The 19,082-nt window shown below is 42.0% G+C and overlaps 1 protein-coding gene across 1 annotated transcript in view; it reads right to left on the reverse strand.

The window, feature by feature from the left end:
• Window positions 1–2,424: 2,424 nt before the first annotated feature.
• The window catches only part of DOK7 (docking protein 7), a 564,177-nt gene continuing 547,519 nt past the window's right edge, over window positions 2,425–19,082 (reverse strand). Inside the window, exons 9-10 of the mRNA XM_078678539.1 lie at window positions 9,534–9,686; window positions 2,425–5,690 (exon numbers count right to left, since the gene is read on the reverse strand). Coding sequence (XP_078534665.1) covers window positions 5,554–5,690; window positions 9,534–9,686 — 290 coding nt within the window. The 3' untranslated portion in view covers window positions 2,425–5,553. The remainder of the gene's footprint in view (window positions 5,691–9,533; window positions 9,687–19,082) is intronic.

Below are 19,082 nucleotides of genomic sequence, written 5' to 3' on the forward strand. Positions count from 1 at the left end.
CATCTTCCATGTACACCGTAGTTACTTACTACTACAAAACCTAATAACACAAGCATTACATTCTTGTGATCTTGAGGAAGTGGGGTGAAATTTCAATAAACAACATGGAAATTGGAAAGACCTTTGATGGTTCTAATACTGTCTGTTGCGAAAGGAAAGCCTTCAACCTCTTCCAAAATGTTGTAGAGTGTATCACCAAATAACCACACTGGTAAAGCATTCCAGAGCAGAGGGAAAGTGTCTATAGTAATCATATGTTTTTTAAACTTATGGATACTGTTATCATAGTTAAGAGTTTTAATGGGTGACCGCGAAATGGCATTTTTCATATAAATAGGACTCTTGCTCTAGGCCGCTCGGTGTGCATTGCCTAGAGCTTTGAATTTGAACCACCATTTCAATGTAGTCGGGTTAAACTCCTTTTCATGATAAATAAACCAGAACACAATTGCACATTTCGAATCAAAATCAGTTTAACACATTGAACAATATGCTCTATATCAATGTTATCTCTTTAGTGTAAATCCTGCTGTCTCGGTTTTACTACTCTTTTGCAGTAAAGACATGCCTTCCTCTCTGGAGCACAGTCTACTATAACCTCTACCTCTACAATATTGTTCCTCTGATTTTGCAATCCAGTAGTGTTGTGATCATGGGCGGGAATGCTTTACAACAATGAAATGTTTATCACAACCTTGTGTATGTGTTGTGTTGTTGCCAAGTCAGTCTCTTGTAATTGTAAATTACACCTGTGCCACACTCTCAGGAGAAGAAACCTTATGAACTGGAAAGTTGTATATGGATGTATGACGTTACAACGCATACTTTTACCACGCATGCCTTTTACAACGTGGTATTTACAACGAATACCTTTACAACGCATAGTGCTTTTTGGCGCTGGATAGTGAATAGTTTAATTTACTATTCCAACTCCAGTCCCCGTGGATAGTAGGGAAGGTGTTGGATAGTAAATTAAATCTATTCCCTATCCTAGAGTGCCCCCCAGCGCAATGCGTTGTAATGGTTTGCGTTGTAAAAGTTGCTTCGTAAAGGCACTGCGTGGTAAAAGTTGCGTTGTAAAGGATGTTTACCGTTGTATATATTGCATTACTGAAGAACATCATTTTATTGGGGGTTGGTAAATGCAACTGTAATACAGAGAACAAATAGGTTTGTAGTATATTATGCATTTGAATGAGTGCTGATGTAGCTGCCGTATTGTTTGTCTCTCTATCTCACCTTGCCGAAATGTGCTCTTGTGCCTCAAATGTTTGCAGTGCCAAATACACTTAACAACCCAACCAATTTACTATTACACGTCTCATAGTTAGCAAACATTACTGTCTGTAAAAAATAACATATCTTACTTACACAGATATCTCCATTGCGAAAATTTACACATTGAAGTCTGCAAACCTGAAAGCTAAGTAGACCATAAATCAAACATCATAATCAAATAAAAAGTAAAATAATATAATGTAGCATTTTTGTTTCAAGTTCTGAAATCATTAAGGAATATTGATTTTTTTGCTGTAGAAAATGTTATTTTAAATCAGCTAAAATATATAAGTAGCACCCACTGAATTCTGTCTACAAAACAAACAAATATATTTAGAATAACTGCAACAAAATGATACAATTTTGTAGAAATACAGTTTGAATTTTACCGTACAAAATACCAGTGCTACAAATTATCCTTCAAAGTTACGTGTTTTAAACGATTTCTCAATGCTAGAAATTATATTGAGTCATTGAGTAAATTACATTTACATTTAAACATATTTCTGCTTTTGATGGCTATTCATCATACATTTTAATGTAACTTTTCTACGTGGATACACCTAGGATGATTGCATTTGTGAGGTGTTCAATGAGCATGTCACATTTGGCAATTACTTCTGCATCATGCACCAGAAGACAGCAACCAACAATGAAGCCCTCTGCAGTAGGAATTTATGAAAGTCATGAGGTTATGAAATGGAAAAAGCAGCCCCATATCTGCTAAGAGGTGTGGGTGTGGTTGTGGTTGGTTTACAGTTCAGTCCACAAATAAGTTTAAACTCGGTGTCCATTCCCCTTCCTTGTTTACTGTTTAGTTATCTTCTAATTCTCAGAGTATTTTTAGTCGTTTTACTGTTCACTGGTTTTCTTAAGTGATGGGAAATAGAGAAGAAGATGAAAAATAATATTTGGTTATTGCAATACCTAAGGTTCTCCCAACGCCATGCAAGGGAAAATTCTTAGAAGACAAGCCTGTTGAAGCATATGTTTAGGACCATTGTTGAAGTGAAGATAAGTGCTTTCTCTAGCCGCAGGAACAATGGAATTTCCATATAAGTGCCCTTGTACTCGCAAGTCTCCTTTGATCCTAGTCCTTGGACTTTCATCCAGTGAATCCTGACAGTTCTCACTGGATGATATTTGGAGGCAGCAGGGGAAGCTACCGTACAGATACTAATTCACTTCATGCATCATTTTTAAGCAGATCTGTGCATCCAACTAAAATCAGTGATGCTCCACCTGAAAAGTGCTTATAATATTAGAATCCCACTTATTATTCTAAAGTTTACATATTACACCAAATGGTCTTACAAACTGTTCTAGTATATATTCTGGAGTTTTTTTATATTGCACAACCCAGTCTTTAGTCTGCTTCAATATGCCTATCAAATTTGCTATTGATATAAGACCTTAGCCATATCTCATTTAACTGAGCTATACTATTGCGTAGTTTGCAGAATCAATTAATCTGAACATAAGATCCCTTCACAGATGTGATGCTATGCTAAAAGCAAGAGAGGTTATTCTCTAGCCAAACTCATAATACTATCTTTAATTTGAATTAGCTTTGCAGAGACAGGGTTAAGGAATTTGAAAAGGGAATGGAATGATAGACAATTGTTTAGATGTTTTTTGTACCCAAGTAGCATGACTTCTGTTCTGGAAGCATTAACTTGTGGCCGATTACCTCTACTCTTGTCCTTGATTTTACTGGACAGGAGTTACTTATATTGCAGTCTACATGGAGATGTGAGTGCTATAAGCGTAGGACTGACATTTCAACTCCGTTCAAGACCCGTTTCAGAAGGATTCAGAAGGATAGAATGATCTACAAAGTCAGCAGACGCTCAAGACATACAACTTTCCACACCCGCCACGTCATGAAATTTCAACTTTAGACGCTCATGATACATGTTGGATAAAATCAACATGCATTAGACATTTTTAAACAGAATAATACCAGGATAAGAACATGCATTTATTGTTTCTGTTCATTCCGGGTGTCAGTTGAAAGATGCTTACTTATCTTTGTGTTAACTACATTCTATAAAAACGTGATAGATAATTTAGGGCCTGATTTAGATTTCGGCGGACGGGTTACTTCGTCACAACGGTGACAAATATCTCGTCCACCGAAATATAAACCCCATAGGATATTCTGGGTTTTATATTTTGGCGGACGGGATTTCTGTCACTGTTGTGACGGAGTAACCCGTCCACCGAAATCTAAATCAGGCCCTTAGACTTTGTTGTCTTAATACAATGATTTCATAATATAGGTTATTGTTGTTTAATGCACTACTTTTGTGATCCAATTGCCTTTCTTCATTAATATTGAAATAAACTGTATTTTCAAATCTAGCTCTTACTGTTAAAGGACTGCAAACCGTTGTTTTTCATCAACATCTTAATTTAAAAGACAATGAATATGCTTTAAGGGCAGGCTGCTTTTAAGAGCAAAAAAAACAAATAGAAACATAGTTTGACATATTAAAGTCAAAGCAGTAGGTTGATGTCTTATAATTATGTTGTGTATTTTGTACAACTAACCTTAGACAATCATTTTATCCAGTTTAAGATCCAATTTGCAATAAAATTGACCACAAAAGCTTTTCGATGTCAGGCTTCTTATTCTTTACATGTCTTTGTAAGTAATTATGTCTATATCAGAATCAGTGAATAAGACTTCCATTTAAGACCGTCGTTTGATGGTCAAAAGTAAGTTCAGAAGCAGCATTAAATATTTGTTTCTAGTGACACAATGATTCCAATTACAAACTACCCTCTTTTGTAAATAACTAGGCTAATTATGTACTTGGTACGCGTGTGTTCAATCAGACTATGTACAGAATTATGCAGGTTTAATGACCACATCAGCATTTTGAATGAATAGCTCCTACTTTGATCAATCAACCTTTTTGTAATTTTCATCAATATTATTGGATGTTCTTGATACTAGTGACACAGAATAACATGACAGATTTGTATCCATAGAACAGTTGTAAAACTCCACTACAAATGGTGAAAAAAGCAAAACCTGTCCCAGGACATAACCAAACTATTACAAGAAAATTTCACTAAGATAAAACATGCTTCCGGGGTAATCACTAAGCTTCCTACTATCATGTCTGTATGATAGTCTGTTTGCAAAATAATGACTGCTAGCACAGAAATATAGAGCAGAGCTTGGCTATAAAACATATATTAATGAAAACTGTGTGCCAGTGTATGCTTGCATTTTAAATTTGAAAATCCCAATCTTGTTTTAAAAATTTGCACAGAAGATTGCGTAAATTATTTTGGGATAAATAATTACAGTACGATTGTTATCACAGCATGTCGAACTATCAGTCTGTTGACAGGATAGAAGCTCATGATGCAGTTGAAAATAAATAAAACTATACATTAATGAGAGCCCACCCAATCAATCTGAAGAGTGTAAAGGGTATCAGAGCAACTACAACATAGACTTTGATAATGCCATGCACTCAGTGCATACCTCCATGCACCTTTAGTTAATCCCTGCACAATCATCAGAATTTTTGCCAGCGGTAACTTGAAGCCATAGTCCCACCTGCATTCATAGACTACAAAGGATCCAAGCCAAGGGACACTTTCATTGAATTTTAGCAGCAGGTGAAGTGGCTTGTATAAGGATCATTACTCTACAAATCCCTTTTGAGCCCGGTCTTTCGTACAACTCCACGCCCAACACCTCGAGATTCTTAGAATGCGATGAACCTTGTTGCAGAGAGAGCTGTATGGCTAGGCCAGTATTTTTAGGGCTATTATGAAACTAATCTACCTACTACTGTAAGACCTTGGAATCTGAGTATTTAAGAATATACCTGCACAAACAGACTCAATCAAATGCCCTGGTGCTTAAAATAAATACAATCTTTTACATTCAGTGTAAAAATGGATAAATTAAACAAATAGAAAACAAGTACTCAACATATTACTCTAATGTATCTTCATACTGCTTCATGTTGCAAATGTTGGCCCATTGGGCATTAAATTAAATTGCACCACAAAGACAGTGTCCCAGCTTGGGGTGTTTGGAAAGAGCTTGATCCTATAAGAAACATGGTACACGGTGATGTCCTTTCTCAGGCTCTGTTTCCTGCCCGGTTAATGAATGAAAGACTTTTTCCGTTGAGTTTTCATCAAACTATGTTGGTGTAAATAAATGTCCTTGGCTTCAGTGAAAATGAAATGAAAAATTGCACTTGTATAGCGCGTAACTACCCGGAGGCCTCGCAGTGTGGTATGTTACTGTTGTGCTCCCTTCTTTTTCTGTTCAAGTTCCTGGAGTCTGTCCTCGCGGAATTGAGCGTGCTGGGTTCCCACTTTGTGTGCAGTCTCAGTCGCAGCAATATCAATCTGTGCATACCTGGTGGAGCCACCCCCTGTAACCAGAAGAGTAGAGTTATGAGCATACTTAGTCATAGTGTTGGCAATAAAATTCATGGTAGGTAAAGTTCTAAACATGATCTATAACCTTCAGCAGTGAGCTAGTTGTGATTAATCTGAATGGCGCCTAATATATGCACTCTGTGTACTACTCAGATGCTGCACATAGCCTCCTGACAAGCATTATGTTTAAGCCAAGTATGTACTTTGTTGGTGGGTAGTTCATAGGCATTTGTGAACCAGGCACTCATATCCTACATGTCCTACTTTAAAGTGCAATGTTTTTAAACAGACACCCTTTAAAAGAAATGCCAAGAAGGTTAAAATATTCAATAAAGCTACAACTGCATTTATTTGATATTACATTGTTCATGATTCATTTACTTAATTACATCTATATAGCTGTTGTTATTTTGAAGTTATGTGTGCACATATATTCATGCAACCAAAGTGCACAATTTAGTGCTTAACCAAGCTAATTCAACTTAGCCTGAATTTTTAAATGTATTTTTCTGCTTGCCTTGTATGTTGTCACTGCTGCAGGTTGTGTTTCACAGCTTGACAGAAAATGACCCGCACCAAGGTTACATATATAAATATTGTATTTGACAAAATTATGTAAGTCACAGAATTACATGAAAATTCATTTGGAAACTTCCCACAGATAAACAATTACAAAGTCTTGATTGAAGGTTTCAAATGTTCTTTATTCAATATTCCATTAAAAGATAACAGAATTGCCTGTTCCCAACGTGTTTCGTCACTTCCGTGACTTCTTCAGGGCTCAAACACGTAATTTTCTTGACATCAGCCTTCATGCAGTGTATCTATTCACAATGTCTTATATTCTCAATAGATAGTTATGGTTAATATCATTCTATCCAATCATACGTGATAGGGAAAGTACCTCCTGCGGATCAAGCCTCCACCGGTCCTGTTATCAAGTAACTAGCATTTGTGCGATTCGTCGTCATCCGTTATCGTATCCCAGCTGTAATTCCGTCGACAGAATTACACTGCATGAAGGCTGATGTGATTCTTGTCAAGAAAATTACGTGTTTGAGCCCTGAAGAAGTCACGGATGTGATGAAACGCGTTAGCAACAGGCAATTCTGTTATCTTTTAATGGAATATTGAATAAAGAAAATTTGAAACCTTCAATCAAGACTTTGTAATTGTTGTAACCTTGGTGCGGGTCATTTTCTGTCAAGTGTTAAAGTGATTTTTAATCACGATTAGGGGGTGTATATGGGTCACATCCCTTACTCTGTCGCACAAGGAATCAAATATTAGATAGGCGTTACAAACAGTGAAAATTTGTGCTGGTCCAGTATAGCTCTGACCCTTGTGAGTGCTTTGTGAATGTTGTTTCACAGCTTCATTAGTTAGAGAAAGGAGAAATGTGTATTAGTGATAGAGAGGCTTGAGAAGTAAATCTAGGCAGAGATGTGGAAAGTTAATGGACAGAAGAAGCATGCTATTCCTCATATATCAGCAATGATGTACCACCCAAGGTTTTGTGAATGTACAGATTTTGTGGGATGAGAAAAGTTGAAGATGCAACTGTGCACTTGAAGTGCAACACTTTCTGTGGGAATGATGAAGTGTCTGTGAGTTTTGATTAGTGCTCAGTAGTCTTCTATAAGGTGTTAGAGAAGGAGAAATCCCTTGGACTTTGAGAGGTACAGACCTCTCTGCTTCACTTTATTCTTGCATCAGTGTGGCGTTATGCTAACACTTGTTTCTCTGTTTACAAGACTTCTAATGGAGTTTTCACAATGCTGACACCTTCCTATATTTCTAAATTCCCCTGAGACCTTTTTCCTTTTGACCCATTCTTATTTAGACTTAGAGCTAGATTAAATGCTTTTAAAATCCATTCATGTTTAGGAGGAAGGAGCAGAGTAACTGGAGAGTCGTCCTAATCTATATTCTAGGTGCCTTTATTGTTTTGACTGTCATTACTTTATGTTTCATAGTGTCAAGAAAGAATCTGCTAAAATGGCTTAATTTGGTGGTCGTATTTCTTTACATTTACAACATGTTCTTGATTTTTGCAACTATTGGATTGATTACTAACGTGTAATAAGCCCACTTAACTTTAGATTTGATTCCTAGTCCTTATTGTGTGGCCAAATGGGTTACACAAGTATTAAATTGTCTGTTTGAATGCAAACTCTCTTTTGCCTCTCAGTCTTCCAAGAAAAGATCCATCTGATAGGAAATGGTAAGCACCTCCTGCCTGCCAGCACATCAGAACAATTGGAGATTCTCAATGGTTCAATTGGAATGGTCAGTAGTTCCCGAATACTAAGGACCCCATTAGGATGGCGGACGGACTTTGCCCGCCCGCCATCCTCATGGTACCAGGGACCGCCCGCCATAAGGGCGGGGGTCACGTGCCTGGCATTAGGAAGTGCCCACCACAGTGGCGGGCGCATCCTGCATTCCTTCAATTGTGGCAGGTGGTGCACTCAGTACCGCCCGCCACAATCGCAGGAAGGCATGCAGTGCACTTCCATGCACAGCATGGCAGGCACCGCGCGGTGCCTGCCATGCTGTGCATGGAACTGCTGAGGGGTACAATAGGTACCCGCCATGGGCACCCCTCACACCCCCCAGAGTCCATGGGGGCAATGCAGACTCCGCATGCCGGAAAGGCATCTAAAATGTCCCATCCTAATATGGCTGTCGGTGTCTGATAGACACCGCCACCATAGAAACCCTTTTCCTCCCTGGTCGCAAGGCGAGCGCGGCGGAAAAGCGGCGGACGGTCTTTCCGTCCGCCGCGGAACCCCCAGCCATACTAATATGGCGGGGGGTCATTCCGGGACGGATGATGGGCGGATTGCCCCCGCCAGGCCGGCGGTGGCTACCGCCGGCCTGGCGGGGGCAATCCGCCCGCCATCCTAATGGGCCCATAAGTGTCTGAGCTTACACTGTTCCACAAATACACAAATTATACAACTGTTAAATTAATTCTAAACTTGTGCTAAAGACATAGTCTTCAAACGTTGATTCTGGACCATATTTGCTGCCTCTGTGTACTACTCAGATGCACCTACTATGACATGCAGTTCGGCATGCAGTTTTGTCTGTTGACACTTCTGTGTCTTTATATGGGGAACACAAACCACACAGCATACACCTACACTTCACAAGACTCATACTAGCAGGAAACTAAGCTATTGAAGTGTGTCTGAGTGAATTCATACTCTATTTTTCACAATGTGTGTGCAATGACATACTTGCTGTATATGCTCTTGAACAAAGCTTTCTGCTTTATTGGGGAAGGTGCAGTGAGCATATGCTTGCCTTATGGCTGGCTCTGTGGAGTGTGCGTAATGCACAAATGGACATTTATGAATTGTAAAGGAAATACCGTCCTACCGTTGACAGGTGGCAAGACAATCGAACATGCCAAGAGGATGGAGCAGGGAAAAAGGATTGTCTGGTACAGGGGAGTGTAGAAAACACAGGCCTGCTTTACAGAGTATGCATGGAAGGCACTTTTGGTCTCACCAAGGTGCATGGGGGTGGGTGGGAGATGCTATTCTGTTATGCAAACATCCTCTCTGTGTGTGGACAACAGAATACCTCCTCGTCACCAACACCAAACCACCGTCTTAAACCTGTGCTACCCAACATCTACCTAGATAGCTCCAACTACCAGATGCCACCCAGAGACCACACCAACAAGAAAAGCAAGACACAGAATTAGGTGCCTATAATGGTTCACTGGCAAAACCTTCACTTTAAAGGAATAACTACTTAACACTGGGAGCTACTATCCAACCGTAGGAGATACAATACATGAAATTTAGGCACATCGCTTCTACCTCGTATTCCAACTGTGGGTTCTTGAAGCTCTAATTCCATGTAGTGAAGCTGTTTTTTAGCTGTAGGTGAGATGGGTATGTTGACGTATGTTGATGATTCACTGTGTGGCCGATCTGATGCAGGCAGCTCTGCTGAATGTCCCGTTGCTCCTCCTGAACGGGTACAAGGCACACGATTATCAAGAAGAATACGGATGCACTGAATGTTTACAACTAGGTACCACAGACAAGCAGTGGTGCTGGAACAATTTCCAGCGGGGCGGGAGAGCTGCCATCAATGTTACTTCACTGAACTCATAGGGATTGTGAAAATCAAAGCATCAGAAAAGAAGTGTAGCAAATGAACCACATCCATTCGCGGTAATGGTTTAACCCCTCCCATGCTGATGACGAGCCTCAGTGCTCGTGTGCTGATGACGAGCTGAGCTCGTCATGGCCGTTAGAACGCTCACACGCGGGGATAATTCCCCTGCTGTGATGAGCGTTCTAAGGAACGGGCGTGGCCGTGACGAGCTCAGCTCGTCATCAGCACACAAGCAATGTGGCAGATGATGAGCTGAGCTTGTCATCAGCACAGGGGCGAAGTGCACGCCCTCCCACCCCCCAGCACAACGGGGAATTACCCCCGCAGAGAAGGGGTTAAGAACGTAGCAGGTGGTGCAATGTGGAACACACTGTCGCAAATATATTACTAAAGCGTGGTGAGATAGTGCACAGTCATTTACAGACAGCACATCCTCCACTGAAATGGCTACTACATTTGCAAAGACATTCAGTTTTACTGATAAAATTATATAGCGCACAAAAGATATGTGAAAATCTGGCATTATCCTATATTTGTAATTTGCGTATTAACTAGTAAAGTCCAATAAAGCACTGCATATGTGCACTCTTAAGTGCTGATTTATTTAGAAATATGTGTACAGTTCATTTATAGGTATTTACATTTCTTTTCACACCCGCAAGATTTTCACATAGATCATTTTACAAAATCCTGTCACTGTGCAGTCAGAGAAAGAAAAGCACACCAATTTCCATATTATAAGAACAAGCAGCAATTTGTCAAATGAAGCAGCCTGACGTTTGAACTATGTCTTTGAATGCACAGCAAACGTGAAAAGATAAAAGTCAACATTTTAAGACATCAGTGTCACTCGTTCACTTGGACCTCCAGCACAGTTATTTCGCTACTCCCCCCCCCCCCCGCACCCTTACTTCCAGTGCCTACGCAGCCTATTTTACCTGAGCTGCTTGCTTGTCAGATGTGTTTTTACAAAGCTTATTCTACTCTTCTCATCATAACACCATGAAAAAAATACCCATTTAAATGTTGCTTGTAACATCTTGGTGCCATGGTGATGATCAAATATTTTTTTTGTGTGTTCAGAACATTTTAGCACACAAGTTGATGGAACATAACAGAATCTGCAATTCGCGGTTTTATTGCACACAGATCTATGTAATATTTATTTACCTGGTAAAGGAACAGCAATTGGATCATCTGCTCCCCCCTTTATAAAATATTAATTTCCATTTATTAATTTCTGAACATTAAGTTAAGCCTGAAACAGGATCCAAAGGTGGAGGAATTGTTAAGTAGTATTTATTGTATTGTCATCAGTCCAGGACTACACTGGCATATCCATTATATAAAAACACACACTTTCTTTCTGAAGACCTCATGAAATAAAGTAAATAATTAATGAAGTTCTTTATTGCCACAACGAAGAACAACTAAACAAAGGCATATCCATTAAAAAGAGCCTACATTGCTGGGCGCCGAAAGCAAGCAGAAAATAAATAGGGGCATATTTACAGGCCACGATCACCACCATAACGTATCTTTTCTTGACGTTGTGGTGGCTGCACGGGCTTCGCCTCATTTACAATGCAGTTAATGTGGCTTAACACTGCCCAGTAAATAAGGCACCCTTTCACGCTATAGTTAGTGTGAAAGGGGTGGGCAATGGGTGTTGCGGTGGGCGTTCCACCCATTGATTTTGACGCTGCCTCATATTTACAGGAGTGGCGTAAATATGGGGCAGCACCAGAATTAAGACCAGGGACAACCTGGTCTTAACAGGGCGCAACGAGGAGAAATGCTTTATTTTGCCTCGTTTTTGCTGTTTTTATATTTGCTGTATTGTGCAGCACACATAAAAACAGCAAGACGCCACCCTTGATTGTTTATGTGCAGGAACGTGTCCCTTACGGCACATAAACAATAATTTTAACAACAACGAGTTGCAACTACTGTGTGCTGCACAAAGCAGCACACATAGAAATTACAAATCGTCATTTAAGATTGTTTATGTGCAGGAAGGGGCACCCTCTTGCACAAATACAACAATTTCCCACAACACAGGCACCCTTGCACTATGATTCAAGGGTGCCTGTGTTAGCGCTAGGCAGCTAAATTTAGCACCAGTGCAGTGGGAATTGCAGGACTGCAACGTATTTTTGTAAACACAGTGCAGCCTTGCGTTTCAGATCTGGCAGAGCGCGTAGTTAAGCCAAGAAGTTGAACGCCACGCTCCGTCACTTCTTTGTAAATATGCCCCATAATTTCTAAACATTAATCTGTTGCAAGTTTTAAAATAAATCCCGGAGAAAGACATGCATGTTGAGCAACAGGAAAAGAAAATGTTTATCCTTTGTCTGGAGTAGGGGAACAAGAAATAAAATTAACACAAAGTACTTAGTTATGATTTTTGTGATGCCCAAGATTTATAAAAGTCACTGCAATTCCTCTTCGCAATTTGAGTTACAGTCTCTCATGTACTTTGTGACTTTCTGAGAGCCCATACTCACCACTGTACTGGACAGTTAAAAACCCACTCTACCAGTGTCAATGCTGCATATAATCTGATCACAAGTAAACGTATCCTGTAAGAGTCAGTTTACAGATTTGAAATCTGTAGATCACATGCTGTACACTGTTCTGCCATCTGGTGTTGCGTTTTGAATACTGCAACTTATTTTTCACAAAGTATTTGTTTCAGTATCAAGCATTAGCATGGTGATTTATGGACATGCTCCCCAGACCCATAATGCACCAAGCTCCACCGCTTATTATAATATTTGTCCCCATCACTTAGAAGGATCCTGTGAATGTGTGTGATATACATTCGAACAAGTCCTCTGTGCTGACCAGGTGTGTGCAATGTCTCCTGTATTACACCTATTTGATACTGTAAACAACATGCTGGTAGTGGATAATTACTTAGTGGTACAAAAGGGGGTGGTGATGGACGGAGCATCTGAACCAATCAAACACTCACACCCAGTCAACAGATCTGGGTTTAATCCATCACCGTTCTTTAGCCCACTCTGCCACCCCCATAATTTGGCAGGGTATGCTCAGACGTGAGTCCCTTGCTCACTTTGCCACTGGATTCAAGCAAGCCTGGCTGAAGACGGCTGAATTGCCAGAAACCGGTCCTAGGAAGCTTGTTTCCGTTCCAGGGAAGGCATGGCTAGGCAGTTCGGGCAGGACTGCTCCCATGGGGCACAGGGTCAGACTGATTTGCATATGGCCATGTCTGAACTGGGGTGGCAGAGTGGGCAAAAGAACGGTGCTGGATTAAACCCAGATCTTTTGACTGGGTGTGAGTGTTTGATTGGTTCAGATGCTCCGTCCATCATCACCCCCTTTTGTACCGCAGTGGATAATTACTTGCCTGCCCCAGTTGCACTTCACTCCTGAAACCGTATTGTATTGATATTGTTTATTAGTCAATTAAAAGCATAAACACAACACATTACACAATACCAAACAGTAAGAAAAAAACAAAACAAAAACCTCACTGATCCACGCCACCATAAAAACCTCATATTTTTGGGCTTTTACTTCAGTATTTTCATAAATGAACTTCAGGCACTGTTGAACAAAAAATCCTATTTTATTTCTTCCAGAAAATCTGTTATTTATTAATTATTTCTGTCTTTGTATGAATTGAATTTCCTTCATATTTTTGTTTAACTTCCATCACTATGTTCTCTGGTATTCAATACTGTTCATCCTACCCAATGCATTTCATGTCCTGTGACCCTTTATCAGGGGTCTCTATTAATAAGCATAAACACCTATACATCCAAAAGCACCGTATTCAGTTACCCACACATGCAGAAATATGCATCCTTAAGAATTGGAAAAGTGCGGTTGACAAAATATGGTTTGTTGTAGTGAACACAACAAAGTGCCATCTCCCTGGCAGTAACCCATTTGGAGCAACAATAGAAGATTGAATCTTGAGGGGTGGGGTGTGGCTGAGAGATTTGGCCATTATTTCGCTGCTCCCTAGATGTGAGGTGTTGTTAAGCCTCTGATGCATTGGTGATCTTGTACTATACTAGGCTTCTCCTTTCTTGCCGCTCTGTGCACCTGAACATTCCTGGGTTGCACCCAGCGATGTCCTGCTGCTGCGCTGGTCTCCTGCTGTGGTGGTGGTAGCTGGTGCTGCCTCACCTCACCCCATTCGGCATCCCCTATTTATCTCTCTTCCTTGTTCTCTACCAGATCTACATGATGGGTTTTGCGGACCCGAAACAACGCAAGATACAACGCAAGATACCATTCGAACAAGCTAAGCCCAAGCAAAATTAAGGCTCTCACTCAGCTACAGATGAGCCTCCAAACAGAGAAGCGAGCTCTGACTCTGCAAGCGGCACAGAGGCCATAATGGCTGAACTATGAGCTGCCTTTCGCTCTACTGATGCACGTTTTGATGCCCTCACCAGCCGCATAGACCACATGGTTAACGCCTAGATCACCAAAATACCAGGCTTGTCGGTGCAGAGGAGCAGAACTCAGGGCTGGAGGATGGTGCGGGGACAGTGGTGAAGCACCAGGAAAAGCTGGAGCATATCCTCAAGACCGTGGCAATTGAAAACAAAGATTTAGAAGCCAGATTGAGTCAGAACAATATTTGCATATTGGGCATTGCGGAATCCACAAACAAGAAGAGCCCCAATATCTTTGCTGAACAGTTACTTACAGATCTCTTTGGCCATAAAAGCTTCATGTTTACATTTGTTGTGGAGCGCGCAACAAATGTAGATGTCAAGAACTCCCTACGTAAGCTAGGCCTCAAATACGCCATGCTTTATCCTGCCAGGCTATTAGTTGAAATCAATGGTAAGTCATGTATTTTCAATACTCCTGCGGATGTGAATAACTTCTGTAAGCACTATACCGCGAACAAACCCTCTTCTCGGTGCAGTACTCTGGAACGCTCGCACTCCCCTGCTCCCGCGGCACAATCATCCCTACCCTGAAACAGTCATTGCCAGCGGTCTTTCTTCTGCCGCTGTTGCCCTCCTGGGGGAACCATACCTAGATGTCAGCCCTGTATCTGACTGTAATCAGCGCTGTGACTTTGCATCAATATGTTCTCACTGGTTCATTTTTATGTGTGATCCTACCATTTACATTTCAGATGCTCCTTCTTGCTTTGCGGACCATGCCGACTGAGGCAATGCCTGCTCCCAGCGGTGTATACCACACTATTCCCTAACGGGATGTTTAACTTTATGTTTTTGTTATTGGGATTCCCTGGATGTTTCATCATCTGGTGTGGGTAGGGGAAGGGGATCTGGAGTTTTTATATTCTCGAATTGTTTGTTCTGCATTGCCATCACTCTCCTCACCTGGAACATTTGTGGCCATAACAATCCAGAAAAAGGGAAGCAGGTAATTTCATATCTATCCTGCCATGGGGTTAATCTCAATCTCCTGTTACAGCTCATTTGCCAGGGAATGTGTATCTTCCTACATAAAAGAATTCCCTTTTCCCATACTGGTAGCATCATTGACTCCAACGGCCGTTATATCGTATTAGGATAGTGGCGGGCATGCGGACCTTTGCTGATGAACATTTATGTCCCAAACACTGATGCACCTGAATTTTAGCATGACTTATATACTCATATGGGTCGGATGGAGGCAGATCTTATTATCATGGGTGGGGATTTCAACATGGTGCAAAACCCCTTAGGTGATTCGACCAGGGCTCAGCCCAGTAAGCCCCATGTCCTGGAAGTTTTCCAGAACATCGCAGAACCCTATGCTCTCACTGACATTTGGCACGTGCGTCATCCACTCTCCTCCGACTATACCTTCTACTCCACACCACATGGTGTGTGGACGAGACTCGATTATTGGTTCCTATCTGCAAATGCGTCCCTAAGGACAACGGCTGTGAGCCATTTGCCCTTCACTTTATCGGACCATTGTCCGGTTCGACTTGAACTGAGGGTACCCTATGGTAGTGGGCTGGAGCGCAGTTGGAGATTCGCGGGCAAGGCTCTTCATGACCTCGTGTTTCACACAGAACTGCATGATTCCATCACTGAGTATTTTGCCCATAATGTTGGAACAAGTTTCCACTCAGGCCGCTCAATGAGAGGCCTTTAAGGCATACATTTGTGGTGTCTGCATTTCCAAGCATGCTGGAATCCTCCGAGATATACGTTCCCAATTGAGTTGAGTGGAGTCTGAACTTCACAACCTAGATCAGGTGGATACCCAAAGCAGTGCCTTCGCCCAGCTACATCGGTGTTCAGTTTTACTGTCCGAGTTTCGCGACTTGGCAGATAGAGAGACACTGTATATGGGGAAACATACCACTGCTAGATGATAGGGTGAGGGGGAACGCCCTGGTTACACCCTGGCGCACCTGCTCCAACCCAACCCCATTAGTGGTTACGTCACCAGGATAAACTCCCCTACTGGGCACAGAGTGTCAGATAACGAGGGCATAATGGATGCATTCAAGCGCTATTATGAACAATTGTACACCTCCTGCTCTTCACACACCAAATTGGTGACGGCAAATTACCTGGCGGAGGTCGCAATGGTGCGGACTGATATAGACAATTTTTGAGTGAGCCTATTGCCTGTGAAGACGTTATCCAGGCAATAGATTACCTTGATGGGTCCATGGCCCCGGGACTGGATGGCCTTACAGGCGCATTCTATAAAGCCTATAAACATCAGCTAGCCCCAAACCTCATTGCTATGTACTCAGAGTCACTTGACGCAGTAAGTCTACAGCCTAAATTACGTGAAGCGGTGCCCACACTACTTCTGAAACACTGTAAAGACCCCAGCTGGGCACCTTCTACCCCCCACTTCTCTACTCAATCTTGACAATAAGATTTTCACCAAAGTTCTTGCCACTAAGCTGGCCCTGCTGACGGAGTAGATTAGTTCCCCTGTCTAGTCTGGGTTTGTCCCCCACATTTCCACTCCTTTAATGTGTAGACTATAGTTGCAGTCTTAAATAGGATCTTCCTGCAGACCTTTGCAACAGTGGCTTTGTTGAACGCTGAGAAGGAATTCGACTCCCTGGAGTGGCCCTTCTTGAGGGTGACACTAAACAAACTAGGTCTCCCTGCAGTTTAATCTCTCTAGTGATGCTCCTCTATGTGGACCCACTGGCTTGACTGAGAGTGAACGGCTTACTTACTGCTCTGTTCCCTGTACCAGAGGGATGAGACAGGACTGCCCCTTTCCCCTCTCCTTTACATCATTGCGATGGACCCGCTAGTCCGTCATCTTCAAGAAAAACATATCACTCGTGGTCTACAACTTACGCATGGCGCTCTCCTACTATCCCTGTATGATGTCAACACTTTATTGTTTGTGCACCACCCCTCTGATAATCAGTGACCGTAAATCTGTGAAATGATGCACTTTGGGGGTTTTGTCTAGGTTACACATTAACTGGGTTAAGTCTGAACTTTTCCTGTTAACCGATTGCACTCAGCGTGCCTACCTAGAATCTCCACTAACATGGACCACATACTCCACCAAATACTTTGGCATAGAACTTCACAGGGACAAACACCAGATTCTTTGACTCAATTATGGTCCCTCCCTTAACAAACTTTCAAAACAGGTGGCATGCTGAATTACACTTCCACTGTCCATGGCCGGCCGAGGGGGTCACAATCAAAATGGTCATCCTCCCTTTGTTTTTATACCTGTTCCTTAATATTCCTATACCAGTGATGCAACACCTTTTCCTCACCCTTGACATTCTCTTACTATGTCTTGTGTTGGCCAGCACAAACTTCGTATTAGATGGGACACATTAACCCTTCCTTATGAGCACGGCAGATTTGGAGTACGGGATCTCCATCTCTATTACCTGGCTGCTCAATGCCTCTATGCATTACTGGTATCAACCAGAAACCTGGATACCTTACCTTAAGCCGGAGAGCAATCAGCATGGAGACTTCCCGTTTTTGGCTATTTTGCTAAACGGGCATACCCATAGACCCTACTGATGTCCAAATGCTATCCACCACATGTTGGGCATGGCAGAAACTGCACTGTGCTCTGGGGGGTGGCATTCTTTATTCATCGGCACTGCCCTTGAGCGGCAACCCCTGGCTTCCCCTTTCATGCAAGAAACTCGTCCAGAGTACTCTGAAACGGCATGATCTCAATACTTTAGGAGCTGTCTTCCCCAAAGGCCATGTTCAAGCACACGCTGATGGCACTCACTTTCATAATAACTCACATATGGACCACTTTGTTTTATGATGGCTCCATAACACTCTGCATTCCCGACTCCCTTCATATCCCCTGGCTCCGGAGGACATTCCACCGTTAACGCTTATTATAGTGAACACCTATGGGGGGGAGGCTGGGTTCTCGGTTATACTGCACCTGTCTGGCCATGAAGCTTGACCGCACGGGACGGGCATGAGCGGCCTTGGGTATAGATCTGGAATTCCCACTCTGTGACAAAGTCTGGTCTTACCCCTGTCCCCAAACGAAGCTCGTCTCCATCAACCGTAGGCACAAACTTCTTCACTTTAAATTCCTGCATCAGGCTTACATCACTCCTGTAGACTTGGCCTGCTATGGTCCTACGCAATCGTCCCAGTGCCCCAAATGCCATGCACTAGATGCCGACTTTGCACATTTAACCTGGACATGCCTACTTCTAGGACAATACTGTACCCACTGTTTTCTACCAAGTTTCCAAAATGACAGGGGTCACAATCGCACCCGCCTCACTATTGGCACTTTTGGGACACACCCTTGATATGCCCAAATTCGTCCGTAGATTTGCCTCCATAGCATTCCTTCTTGCTAAACGAGAACTGGCAATCCATTGGCCAGTAAACATTGTCCCACAAATTCAGCCTGGCTCAAAAGGATGACCCAATGTGACATAATTAGCAAAGATTATGCACAATTACAACCACACATCTCTAGACCCAAAGATATCAGGCAACCTCTCCAAGATTATTTGATTTCCATAGCGCCAATCAACTCTGATTAATCATATGACTCCTACCTTCTCCTTGTACGTCTGCTGCTATTATTCATAGGCCTTCTTGCTCTACCTCTTAAACTTCTTTAGAGGTGAGACATGCCTGCAATTACTTTTATTTGAAGACTTACTTGCCGAGTATCTCTTTTGCCTCTTCCTTCCTTCAATGCCAAGCTGTATTATGTTGTAAGCATTTTTACCTACTAGCAATGTGTGTTTCTGTTGATCAGTTATTACACGTGAAAACTTAATAAATAAT

Source organism: Lissotriton helveticus, chromosome 2_2 (genome assembly GCF_964261635.1).
Source record: "Lissotriton helveticus chromosome 2_2, aLisHel1.1, whole genome shotgun sequence".
Lineage (NCBI taxonomy): Eukaryota > Metazoa > Chordata > Amphibia > Caudata > Salamandridae > Lissotriton > Lissotriton helveticus.